Source organism: Eleutherodactylus coqui, chromosome 5 (assembly GCF_035609145.1).
Source record: "Eleutherodactylus coqui strain aEleCoq1 chromosome 5, aEleCoq1.hap1, whole genome shotgun sequence".
Classification (NCBI taxonomy): domain Eukaryota; kingdom Metazoa; phylum Chordata; class Amphibia; order Anura; family Eleutherodactylidae; genus Eleutherodactylus; species Eleutherodactylus coqui.
Genome location: NC_089841.1, coordinates 18675200 through 18689248, shown reverse-complemented (window position 1 = coordinate 18689248; position 14049 = coordinate 18675200). Strand labels below are relative to the sequence as shown.

Here is a 14049-nt window from a genome sequence, read left to right as displayed (position 1 = left end):
CCTGTCTGATGCTTACCAGGCACTATCTCAATGTTAAGACATGTCCCTGATTTCTCTTCCACTCTTTTGGGCTATCAATCCCATAGTGCTTCAGCACAACATTATGTAAGTAGCTATTGCCAGTACTGTGATATAGAGACTGGTAGGCCTGTCTCAGCATCCATTTTATATCAGCCCATTCAAGCCTGGCTGTATGTCATCCATTTTGTGTGCAGTTAGATAGCTGTGATGTAAATACGTTCCTCCAGTCTATTTAACTCTACCGTCTATTTAGTTAGAATTAGCATGAGTAAATCGCATCGTGTGATTGGTTGCCTGTTAATGAAGTCTCAAGAGGCTCATTCATCTCGGAGTGGAATTCTCCCAGGCATTTAGGCACCGACAGTCCAATTAAAGGAAAATTTGTTAATAAAGATTCTTAGTCATGTGACTGTACAAGCCTGATATCAATTATATTTTCAGAATCTGGTGAACCAGCTGGACAAAACGCACCTAAACACATTGAGGTTCAAAGCGCAGAACACCCCCCAATGGCATATCCGCGTACCTGGGCATAATTTACTTCTCATGTTTGGTACCGCCGAATTGATGTAATCATGACCAGGAATTCCTGTTTGGAGGATCTTCTGCGAAGATATGGCCAAAATGGGAAATTGTGATTTTCCAGAAGTCCATACGTATTTACCCCACCTTTCTCTGAATGACCTCAGAGGGGGAGGGTGAAGGTGTGTTCTAGGGAAATTTTAAAACTTATGGTCTCACAGAGATCCTGGGTCAGACTTCAGATCCTGCTTCAGTGACTCTGCACAAATCAGAATCGTGAGCCAGATATCCCAAACCTGGTATCTTTCTTCCTGTTTATTTAAAAATACTGTTTGTGTGTGTGTATACCAGTGTGCCCTTATACTCCTGTGTACCAAGTTTTTTGTATATTTTTTTTTATAATTATATATCTGCACTGCTAATCCTTTTCTAAAATCAATCTGCAATTTAGTAGTTAAGCCTTTCCCATTTTAAAACAAACCATAAACTCCGAAGATTGTGTTCATAATTCATAGTCTGGGTCCTGGCATCCCTTAACAGCTGGTGGTGGCAGCATGTGTATGTGAGCGGCATTGTATAGTGCTGGAGTGCGTCGGACCGGATTACAGGGTGCATTCGGTCTGCATGTGGCAGGACCATGTGAAAGCTGGTTACAAATCCACCTGTAGTCTGGCGACTCCACACTAGCAATCTCGCTATAGTGATCGATCAAGGCTCTGCCATGACACATGGTCATGGCGACAAGGCGGACAGAATAATTGTTCCGTGAGTAATCAGTGATAGAGGCGGGATCTGTCGGGTCTCCTCTAACCCATCTTTGACAAGTAGCATATTGTCAGTATGTTCTATATTCACCTAAATAAGCTACAGACTATAAGTATACAGTCAGGAGACTGAACTGTAATCACCTTCATTATTACTTTGTGACAGGATCATCAGCAGTAACTATACTAGGGGTCTCTGTGTCCCCCTCTAAAGAGCTTACTGACAAACAGACATTGTAAGAGTACCTTAAAGCGCAGTAAATCTGGGATGTTCAGAATCTTTTCACCCGAGTAGCCAGGTACTCGAAAATAGCGGTGCTCGATCGAGTAATTACTCGAAACGAGTACGTTTGCTCATCTCTAGTGTCTAGCCATCCTGAATATACATGTGTATAAGGGTCATGAGGGGTCATTGAGCCACCATCTAATATGTATGTCTGTCCTCTAGGCCTGCAGCTATGTGGCCATCAGAGTAGATAGAACATAACCCACTCAGACAAGAGGTTTCCTACTGCACCTTCTGTGGACAACTAGCCCAAATAACATCACCCAGGTGTATAGTGAGGTTAAGTGAAAGTGTAAGGCTGGGTTCACACACCGCAGATTCCCGATATAAATGTCGCGGTTTGGCTGAAGCTTTGAAGCGGTCCGGCAGCTCGCTCTTCCGCTGCGGCCAGCGCTCCCATAGAGGAGAGCGTGGCCGCAGCGGGAAAAAGACATGCTGCGTTCGGCAAATCCGCGGCTGCAGGCGGTAAAGCCGCGCCGCAGCGGTGGTTTCTGCCGGATTAGCCGCAGCGGATTTTCTGAGAAATCTCGTCCACTTGGCTGGCTAATCCCACGATTAGCGGCCGCATGCGGATTTGCCGCGGCAAAATTCCGCATGGAATTTCCGAGGCAAATCTGCTCCGTGTGAACCCAGCCTAAGGATTCCTTATCAGGATCTTCTCATCATTAACCCTTTAGTGAACAAGCCTGTTTGTACCTTAATGACTAAGCTAATTTTTGGAAATCTGACATGTCACTTTAACATAGAATAACTCTGTAAAGGTTTTGCATATCCAAGAGATTCTGACATTGTTTTTTCGCCACATAATGTACTTCATTTAGGTGGTGAAAATAGAATGATAGAATTTGTGTATATTTATTAAAAAAGTTTTTTTCACATTTTAACTGCAATATCTCAAATATGTGCAAACATATTCTACAGATATATTTCTATCTGTTTACTTTATTCTGGATGCACATTTGAAAAACTTTACTTTTTCTTTAACTATTTGGGAAACGTACAAATTTAACATTGGTTATCAACATTTTGATGAACACTTTGATTTCCTAGACCAAGCCAAGATTGCAAAGGCTCATAGGTGTCAGAATGATAGATACCCCCACAAATAACCCCACTTTAAAAGAAACTACACCCCTTAATGTATTCAATGAGGGGTGTCATGAGTATTTTGACCCCACAGGTTTTTTTTTCAGGCGTTAATGCTAAATAGAGTAGAAAAAATAAAATTTCATATTTTGGCAAATATGTCATTTTAAAGACATATATTTTTCTATGGTGCACATGGAAATGAGGATTTGCACACCAAAATAGCTACACCTGTTTGTCCTGTGTTCAGAAACACACCCATTGTGGCCATCATCTGCTTACTGGACACATGGCTAGGCCTAGAATGGAGGAAACACCCATCGGATGTCAGGGCACAACTGAATATATTTTGAAATCTTGACCCCCTAGCCAATTTATCTCGGGGTCTATTGAGCGTTCCAAAAATTATTATAAAGCAAGTGAAAAATAAATTTTCTATTTTTTTTTCACAAATTTGTTACTTTCATGACCGTTTTATTCGCTTCAAGCAGGGAAAACTGGGTAGATGATAGTGTTGGGGGTCTGTCAATGCAGACCAGTGCGAATGTTGCCTGAGTCCAAATTCAAAGGAGAATTATAATGAGTACTCATAGGTGAGAACCATAATAAGCCACTACACGCAGACAGTCTAGTGAATCAGAATGAGTTCTAGTTTATTGTTGAACATTGCTGGTTATATGCAAGATGAAAAGAAGGCGTTTCTAAATGTTACCTGATACTTAGTTTCAAAGTACTTGACCAAGTCCTCATTCCAACAGATTACAATATGGCTGTAAATCAAAAGCCTTCTAAACAAAAGGTATCAGCAAAACTGTGTGAAGTGGACATCAAACAGTTACATATGATCGTAAAGATGACTCCATACTGTCTGAGTACGTACTTAATTACACCTCTTCCCAGACCAGGATGTAATCTTAAAGTCCATTGTGTTAAATTTTATCTTGTCTCCAAGTCTGATTTGCACATCAAAGAGGGGGCATTGGTTCTAGTTAAACACATAGAACTGGTTTTAGCGACCTACTTAGTATTCAGTACATTCTGATCAAGAGTTCAGAATTGAAATCAAAATGGCTGAATGAAATCTAATTAATCATACATTTAGTATTTCAAAATCATCATCCAAATATACTTTTTGACATATGATTCTATATCCAAATTCTATTAGCAACTTCCGGAATGTTTTACATATTTTTCATTTCCATATTACATAACATTATACAACCAAATAACTAATGTCACATTTATTACACTGTTTCCTTATCTTTCTTATGTTAGGTTATTAAAAATATGATTGACCCCTATCAATAGGTTCATGTAAAACCATGGCTGCAGAAACCTACTGTTCAAGCAAAAACCAAAAAGTGGCAACCGCACTCAATATACATTTTTCATCAGAAAAATACATAACTATGTATACACTAACCACATTGAGCAATGTAAGGTACTTGGTATAGAATGTGATCACAGTATAATGGCCCATACACCAATGTCCAGATGACCAAGCTTTTGGATGGGTCCTAACACTAGTATTAGTACACTCCTGCCCCTAACTCCTGTCCCTTCTATTGGACTATAGGAGGTGGGCATGATAGCCTCTCCCCCCAGTAGCATGCAGAGTAATGGCTATCTACCTGTACACAAAAGGGGGATGGGGAAAAGCTGGCATGGCCCCCCTCTGTGACTCAGAGCTCTGCTCCAAGCCTAACTTCATGAACCGGTGACAGAATCCCTTTTTGGAGCAATTTCTGTTATGAGGTTATTTTTTGTTCTCATGATGATTAATGATCTTTTCTGGTCATGTAAAACCTTCCACACGACTTCTCCAACCGTCTGCTGACTTTTACAATATTTGTCTCACAGCTTTTGTATCAGGATGAAGATCTGACCAATATTAATACTACAGAGACAAATGTGAGGGGCGATCAGCGGGGTAAAGAGGAGATTCCTACAGGTAACCACCCAGGTGAGTAGTAACCACTAAATACAGTAGAGAAGAGTCACAGATTCTCCTCGGTCAGCGGCTGCTGATAGTTATGTAGATTTATAAGCTCTGGGATCTGTCAGTTTCCGCTGTATATTCCCCCATTCAGCTGGAGTACAAACTATATATGGCTGACCTGTGATACCGTTATAGGTGATAACACATGATGGGCATTTACTGCACGGACATGAAACACATCTATGTGAGCAGGAACTACTATTCATTATATGATGTGTGCACTGATGAGCAGAGAGAAATGGTTTTCCAGTTCTCGGGCTGAGGATGATTTTACAGTGACCAACTCTTAATCTGATGGAACCAGCGCTGATCAGTAGGCAAGTCAATCGTTGCTGGATTACTTTTTGTTTTACACGGGACAAGAATCACTGCTATGGAAATGAATGATCTTTAGTCTGATGGCTGATGCACATAGGTCGGCTGGTCATCTCCTCGGTAATATGGAGAGATGTAAAGCTGAAAATCATCGATCAGCTGATAATCGAGCATCCCCTTTTTCATGATCTGGCAATCAGGCTGTGTAATAGGGATTTGCGGAACCATTAATTCCTATTAGACTTATATCATGTTACTGTGTACTAACACAATACCAAAGATGGAGACAAAGACCCCGATAACAGCATCCAAAGCATAGTGGCATGGACTTAGAAAAAAATAATCATAATGTGGAGACCTAGACCCAAAGAAGAGAGGATGGAAGTCTAGTGCTGGAGTGTCAGGGATGTCGCTCATCAGAGACTTGGGAGGAAGACACCGAGGTGCTGATCACCATGAAGATCCCATTCAGACAGACACTGTTTCCCATCTGACATCTGTCCATGTATTTCATAGGCCGCACTTAGATCCTTTATAGCCAGCTAAACTATTTACATGGACATGTTTTTTACGTGGTTCACATAAACTCACAGTACATCTTATTCTGGTTTGATTCATGGACCAGAATCGGACATGCAATGTCTACTGTCGGCCAGCATGGGGCAGCACACAGTTCATATATGTCCATGTGATGTCCAATGCGAGTTCTCAGCACAACTCGCACTCAGCCATCTGAATATGGCCGACCAGATAAATCATATTTCAGGTGTCACATCTTATCTCTCAGCTGTGAGTGAATGCGGTTTCTTAGAATCCCACTCCCTTACATTGTACTGTAGATTATACAATCCCGCAGTGTGTGATCTCACCGTAAAACTCTTCCAGTTGCCATAAATGGGCACAATTGGGAAACAGATTCCGAGTAGTTTCATCCTAATATAACGTCTGAGCCGATTATAAGGGGGTTGGAGATAAAGTAACGGCTTACAGATGTGTTCTCTAAGGGCTCCAAGGAGTTTGTTCAGAATCGGGAAGAGTCTAATGGCCGGACCGCCATCAGGGCAGGATAAATGGGGAACCCCTTAAGGACGCGGCCCTTTTTCCCATTTTCTTCCCCCCCCCTTTAAAAAAAACATAACTCTTATTTATCCACCAACATAGCCGTTTGATGGCTTGTGTTTGTGTTTTTCACTGGTACAATTTAATGTACCATAAAACTTTTAAAGTTTAAGTTTTTCAGTACATTATAAGTGGAGGGAAATGAAAAAAAATAAAACTTCCGCCCTCTTTTGGTGCATCTTGTTTCTACGACGTACAAACTGCAACAAAAATGACCCAATAACCTTATTCTATGGGTAAGGACGATTACTACAATACTACATTTTATATAGTTTTGTTTTGTTTTTTTGCTGTATTACTTTTATTAATTTTTTCCAAAGAGATTTAAGTTTTTTAAAAAGTTTTTTTTCTGCTGCCATCTTCCAACAGCAATAACTTTTTTTTCCATCGACACGGCTGTGTGAAGACTCATTTTTTGCAGGATGTCCTGTAGTTTCCGTGGGTATCATTTTGGAGTACATACGCTTTTTGTTACACTTTTACTTGGAGGGTAACCAAAAAAAACGGAATTTTGGCATTCATTTTTTTTTCTGACAACATTCACCGTATGGGGTAAATAACGCATTATTTTGATACGTCAGACTATCAAATGTCTTTTTTGTTTTATTATCTAGAATCTCTTATTATAAATATAGCAAAAAGATATCTGTCACGCCCGAGGGTGGGACTCCCAGTGCCGCAACAAGAATTTCAGGAATTCGGGAGGGTTAGTAATTTCAAAGTAAATCTAGTAAAATCAGAGATCCTGAATATTACATTGGTGCAGAGCGAGGTGTCATTCCTGGAAAGGAAGCTCCCCCCTAGATGGAATTACACCTCCATCAGATATTTGCACTTGCCAGCAGACCCCTCCCAGGTTTTCTCCCTAAACGTTAAGCCATTCCTGTTGGACATGGAGAGGAATCTGGAGAGATGGAGCCCACTATATCTATCATGGTTCAGCAGAGTTAAAGGGGTTGTCCGGCCATAAACATTAGGTCTCATTACTTCTGTTTGCCCATTTCCATGCACTTTGTAATATACATTGTGCATGGAAAATGAAGCAAACAGAAGTTTTGGACTTACCTGAAGGGATGCCCCCCCCTGTGTTGCTCCTCAGTCGTCCCTGGTTACCACAAGAATCTTCTCTTCTTCTTGTCGGGCTGCAGCAGCTCTTGTCGGCGCGGGAACGAGCCCCTTCTCATCCGCGCATGTGCAGTTCTTCTCTCTGCAGCCGGGACCGATATACGATCTTCTTGTGTGCAGGGGGGGGGGAGGATGGAAGAGCCTCAGAGCAGGAACTGAGCTCCCGCCCCCTCTCTGCCTCCTCTCCGCCCCTCTGCACTATTTTCAATGGGGAGAGCCGAGACAGGGGCGGGGCTAATTCTCGGACCTTAGCCCCGCCCCCGTCTCGCCTCTCCTCATTGAAAATAGAGCAGAGGGGCGGAAAGGAGGCAGAGAGGGGGCGGGAGCTCAGTTCCTGCTCTGAGGCTCTTCCATCCTCCCCCCCCTTCCCCTGCACACAAGAAGATCGTATATCGGTCTCGGCTGCAGAGAGAAGAACTGCGCATGCACGGATGAGAAGGGGCTCGTTCCCGCGCCGACAAGAGCTGCTGCCGCCCGACAAGAAGAAGAGAAGATTCTTGTGGTAACCAGGGACGACGGAGGAGCAACACAGGGGGGGGGCATCCCTTCAGGTAAGTCCAAAACTTCTGTTTGCTTCATTTTCCATGCACAATGTATATTACAAAGTGCATGGAAATGGGCAAACAGAAGTAATGAGACCTGATGTTTATGGCCGGACAACCCCTTTAATGTCATTAAGATAGATATCTTGCCTAGGTTTCTAGCTCTATGCCAGACCCTACCTGTGAAATTAAACAGTTCCTGTTTAATGATCATCTGTCATCTGATCTCTAGATTTGTCTGGAGGGGACGTAGACCAAGATTAAAACATGACATCCCAATGTGCGAGCCTAACTTCATGAACCTGGTGACAGAATCACTTTTTGGAGCAATTGTAGCCTAAAAAGCGCCTCCACTTTGGGTGGAGTAGGTCTACCTGATTTCTTCCTTATACTATAGAGCTTGTATGAGTAACTGCATACTCAACCTCCTACACCATCGCCTTAACATAATTTGGGTAGAAACAGAAGATGTGCAGGAACCAAACTGGTTACAGGAAGTATTCTGAATCCCAAGGAGGTATCATGACAATATAGGGGTACACTCGACACTCATTGAGCAGATACTGCAAATCTAGGTGAGATTCCCTGATTAATTTAAACTCGTTACCTCCCCAGGCCCGCTCACCACCTTGGTAGGTAATCCTCAATTTAAGGTCACACTGCAGAGCTCCTCTGCTATCTCTTCCTCGTCTCTCTACTCCCAGTCTACAAGACGTTTACTCATAAGCAAGATTGAAACCCTTTAGGGATGACTTTAGAGAATCTATGACTCCCGATGGGGCCTGGTTATAATACTTTCAGTTAAGAAGTTTTGTGGACTCCATTACACCTAGGGGACCCTCACTAAATTCCTTACCCCATTTGAGGCTTTGTGTGTTTCCGCAGACCCCCAGACACAATCTTTCTGTGATCTACAGGGCACTGCTGAGTCTAGAGATGGGGGACTCTAAGCAAAGCTTTCTGGTTGCATGGGAGAGAGGACTATGTATGTGCTTCCCAGTGGAGCTCTGGCATAAGGCCTTCCTCTTATGGCACAAGATAGTGGTATCCTGTAGATTGCAGGACCTTAAATATAAGACCCTAAACCCAATATTATAGAATCCAAGAGAAACTACATAAAATGTATAGCCATCACTCTCCCTTATGTTGGAGATGCTTCTCTGAGGTGAGCAACATGATCCATCTATGATGGGAATGTCATACAGTAGCCAGCCTATGGTGAGATATTATGTCGCTCTACAACGTAGTGTGCAACTCCTCTGTTGCCTTAACTCCGGAAACTGTCCTCCTATCACTATTTCTGGGATCCATTTCCAAAGAAAAAAAGGGCTGCAAAAGCCAGCTGTCCTGATGGTGAACTGCTGGTCATGTGATACAAGCAGTCCACCATCAGGACGGCTGGCTTTTGCCTCATTTATTTTCTATTTTAGTTATTTTTGACATTGAGATAGTTCCTAGTTAAGAGGCTATCAGCCTCCTGCTGCTACTATGTAGCTAGTCAGGTTGAGGTAGTCACCACTGGTGTCGGCTTTCTCTAAACAAACCATCCTAACTCACTAATAATTTGCGGGGAGTGGGAGGTTAGCAGGTTCTATAGGTGTGAAGCTGACAAGTAGGTGCTAGTTGTACTGAGGTGAAATACTTTACCATCCATGCAGCCTGGTATCCTGGTTTCCCTTATTTTCTTTAGGGGAAGGCTGCAAATCCTGGTGAGACATCGGCATATCACTGGGATATTACAGTAGATATTACTGGTGGGAGTTGTAGCTCCTACCCAGTTTTCCATGTTTCTGTGGGATTTCTATATCCTGAGATGATGGGATTTTTTGGGTGGTTCGGTTTGTCCTTCCATCTGACAAACTGACTTGCCATCTATATCAGTTCACATATAATCATTCTTGAGGTTTATGGGGTTCCCTGACAATCTGTGGGCTCCAGAGAAACGCATTGCACCATTCTGATCTACTATACCTTTATAAAGTTTTGGTTGAGAATCATATCGTCCTAAGGGATTATTTTTACCCCTACTAGAATCTATAACACTCTGTATTGGAGGGACATCTAGTACATGGAAAGTGTTCAGTTTTCTTGTAGGATTAATAATCAATACTGAAATATAGATGGATCTTTCCAACTAATCAACAAAGCAGTGGTTATTTAGCCAGTATCTATACGTATTGATTCTAACTTTTGTTATTTGTGTCCAGGTGTTTGCCTTGGTAACCTTTATATGTGTGTTAACATTTTCTAATAAATGTTCATTTTAGTTAGTCTAATCTGTGAAGGGTATATTAGTTTGTAGACTACTTCTGCCCGAGTGAAAACAGTTATTGTATGTACCAAGCTGTCCTATAGATGAGCAGTTCTATATTTGCTGCACACCGTGTGTTACTGACATCCGGCTTCATGGGAGATTTTATATGACTTCTTTATGGAAAAACAGAAACTAATGTTGGTGCAGAAATGGCCGAACTCCATCTGTATGGAATATACTATTCCTGTAGCTTGGGCTTGAAGGTCTACCGGGGACCGAAACCCGGGGATTGTGGAGGACTCTGTTACAAGTTACTTTTCATGACCCTTCTCAGATCCCCCAGAACCCCCTATATTATTGATGGAAACCAGAATTAATTACTTGTAAGTCCCGATTCACAGCTGTAGTTTTTGGTGATGTTTTCTGTACTGATAATTGCTTATTCTTTAAGTGAGATACAAACCAAGTGATTTTGATGAGTGAGCGATTCTGACTCACTTGCTCTGTCAGGACCCATGCTTACATGTACCGTCATCTGTAATGGCTCTTTTGAGTGATTACTCAAACGGCTTTCAGCCTGTGTAAAAGCACCCTTAGATGATGATTACATTTTGCTACAACACTTGTTATTTCTATATAAATGTTGTTAAAAAATCTGTATAATTTTTAAGGTTTATAGTATTAAGGAATAATTTTTGTTGTTCTTGACAGATGACAGTACCAGGAGCTCAGAGACTTGTCTGATATCTGCAGATTGTAAAGCAGAAGATTGTGGTATCATACAAGATACATATGAAGAACCTGCCATTATCCCAGATATTTCCTCAGCCCTTCACAGCAAAGATCCATCATCTGACCCTCTAATACAGGTCCCATCTTCTGATTCATCACAGATTGATAAGCAGGAGAAATGTTACAGAAGGGGAGAACATCAAGGAGCTCACACAAGGGAGAAGCCATATTCATGTTCAGAATGTGGGAAATGTTTTGCAGGAAAATCAAATCTAATTCAGCATCAGAGAATTCACACAGGAGAGAAGCAGTTTGTATGTTTAGAATGTGGGAAATGTTTTACAAGGAAATCAGCCCTTATTACACATCAGAGTACTCACACAAGAGAGAAGCCGTTTTCTTGTTCAGAATGTGGGAAATGTTTTACACGGAAATCATCCCTTATTACACATCATCAGGGAAGTCACACAAGAGAGAAGCCATTTTCTTGTTCAGAATGTGGGAAATGTTTTGCTGTGAAAACAGTACTTGTTACACATCAGAGAAGTCACACAGGTGGGAAGCCATTTGTTTGTTCAGACTGTGGAAAATGTTTTGCTGTGAAATCAGTCCTTGTTAAACATCAAGAAAGGCACACAGGAGAGAAGCCATTTTCTTGTTCAGAATGTGGGAAATGTTTTGCAGGAAAATCAAATCTAATTCAGCATCAGAGAATTCACACAAGAGAGAAGCCGTTTTCTTGTTCAGAATGTGGGAAATGTTTTACACGGAAATCATCCCTTATTACACATCATCAGAGAAGTCACACAAGAGAGAAGCCATTTTCTTGTTCAGAATGTGGGAAATGTTTTGCTGTGAAATCAGTCCTTGTTACACATCAGAGAAATCACACAGGTGAGAAGCCATTTGTTTGTTCAGACTGTGGAAAATGTTTTGCTGTGAAAGCAGTGCTTGTTAAACATCAAGAAAGGCACACAGGAGAGAAGCCATTTTCTTGTTCAGAATGTGGGAAATGTTTCAAGGATAAATCAGACCTTGTTAGACATCAGAAAACTCACACAGGAGAGAAGCCGTTTTCTTGTTCAGAATGTTTGAAATGTTTTGCAGCAAAATCAAACCTTGTTATACACCAGAGACGTCACACAGGAGAGAAGCCGTTTTCTTGTTCAGAATGTTTGAAATGTTTTGTAGCGAAAACAGAACTTATTACACATCAGAGAAGTCACACAGGAGAGAAACCGTTTTCTTGTTCAGAATGTGGGAAATGTTTTGTAGTGAAATGCGACCTTGTTACACATCAGAGAAGTCACACAGGAGAGAAGCCATTTTCTTGTCCAGAATGTGGGAAATGGTTTACAGGGAAATCAGTGCTGGTTAAACATCGGAGAATTCACACAGGAGAGAAGCCATATTCATGTTCAGAATGTGGGAAATGTTTTGGAGAGAAATCATTTCTTGTGAAACATCAGAGAATTCACACAGGGGAAAAACTGTTTTCTTGTTCAGAATGTGGGAAATGTTTTGGAGCAAAATCATCTCTTGTGAAACATCAGAGAATTCACGGAAGAGATTTTCCTGTTCAGTGTGGCTTCTCTTCATAGGAGAGAAGCCGTTTTTCTAAACCTGTTTTGTCCAACTGCACAAAAAATAAAGAATAACTGCAGTCAAATTACTCCTCCCCTTACTGTGGTGAAACAATGAGTCCCCCCCTCTCTAGGCCAGTGGGAAAACAAAATACATCAAATATTGCGCTCCGAGGAACTCATGAGCTGGTAGAACGGTACTTGAACTAAATGCCTGAACATCTGGTCACCAAGGATCGAATTTAAAAAAAATAAACCGGGTGGATTATACCTGGGGCTGTCCATCATCTCTCAACATCTAACATAACCCCTTCAACACTTCAAGGCTCTTAAACAGTCATTAGAAATACACTCCATAACTAACACTCTCCAGGCCAAAAACTACTGGATCATAGGTTACTGTTTTATAGCTAACTAGCTTATCACCCGCAACTTCGTTCATGTGGAATTTGTATTTTTTTGTTATACTGCCGAAGTAAAATAAAAGCTGCACTGTGATTGGTTGCTATGAACAATACAGATTTTGTTTAAATCTCAATCCATATTAATGTGTCTTTAGTTGAAGTTTTAATTCCAGGCAACGCCGGGTATCCCTGCTAGCTTTTATTTTGCAGAAATTCATCTGCAACCTTGGAATTATCAGCCTTTGCATAGATAAGTGTCAGTCTTCACTGCAGCTTTTGCACAACTCTGTGGTCAATGGTGCCTGGAAATGGGGAGAACATAGCAGTGGGGAGCGGTAAGCAATATTCGCTAATAGGTTAGATCAGTTCTGTTGATAAAAGACCAACATTGGGTCCCTTGTGTCCAAGGGGTTTGGTACTCAGGTTTTTAGCTACTGTGGAATGAGAATGTGTGACAATGTATCTTCATTGTAAGCCTTTACTATGGACAAAATGCTCTAAGAGAAGGAACTGGGGTAATGTTGACCCTTCCGGATGGGCATACAACAATTTTCAGTAACAATTACAGGATGAAGACAACCATCTGCAGCTTCGGCTCAACTGCCTCTTTCCTGTGAGTGGCCCCTTAATCTTTTAGAAATGGGTGGAGGACATTGTCGTCATTAGAATTGGCCTCCATGTGATGCTGGAACAGTTTGGACTCTACTACTTGAAGGCCTAAAGGGCTGGTGATTTCCCTGAACTTTGGGCCCGGAATGGACTCTGGATTAGTATCACATGGGCGAACTGTATTTAACTGATTGGTCATAGAGAGTTGCAGCTAGATTGGAGGCAATAAAACATGTCGGCGCCATAAAAATAACTACATTGAATCCCGCTATATTATTTTCATGTGGATTCAGAGGGGGGAGAAATGGGAACAGAAACCACTGAGCAGCCTGAAAATACTCTGCATTTTAAATATTTAGATCTCACAGAACAAAATCTGAGAATGTTAAAAATAAACCTAATGCAGTTGTTAATGCAGGTTTTGTGTTTTTATAGATTGTTTCCAAATATCATGGAAATGGACAAGCAGAATAGGTTATGTTTTGATAACCAATATTGGTAATCGGGAAGGAAAAAAAAACCTCCTTTCTTGGGACTGATATGAGGAGGTTGGAAATGATGAGGTACACTTTTGGAAGCGCATTCGATTTTACATCCGTGTGGCGCAGTGGAAATTTTTGTTGAATCATCGGGTAAACCAATCCAGAACGCAAAAGCAGTGTCTTTGTTGTACAAGGCTTTAGATCTT

At 41.5% G+C, this 14049-nt stretch overlaps 1 protein-coding gene across 1 annotated transcript in view; it reads left to right on the top strand.

The window, feature by feature from the left end:
- LOC136629072 (zinc finger protein 585A-like) overlaps positions 1-12857 on the top strand; it is a 331519-nt gene extending 318662 nt beyond the window's left edge. Inside the window, exon 12 of the mRNA XM_066605195.1 lies at positions 10983-12857. Within this exon, the coding sequence (XP_066461292.1) occupies positions 10983-12366 (1384 nt within the window). The 3' untranslated portion in view covers positions 12367-12857. The remainder of the gene's footprint in view (positions 1-10982) is intronic.
- Positions 12858-14049: the final 1192 nt, after the last annotated feature.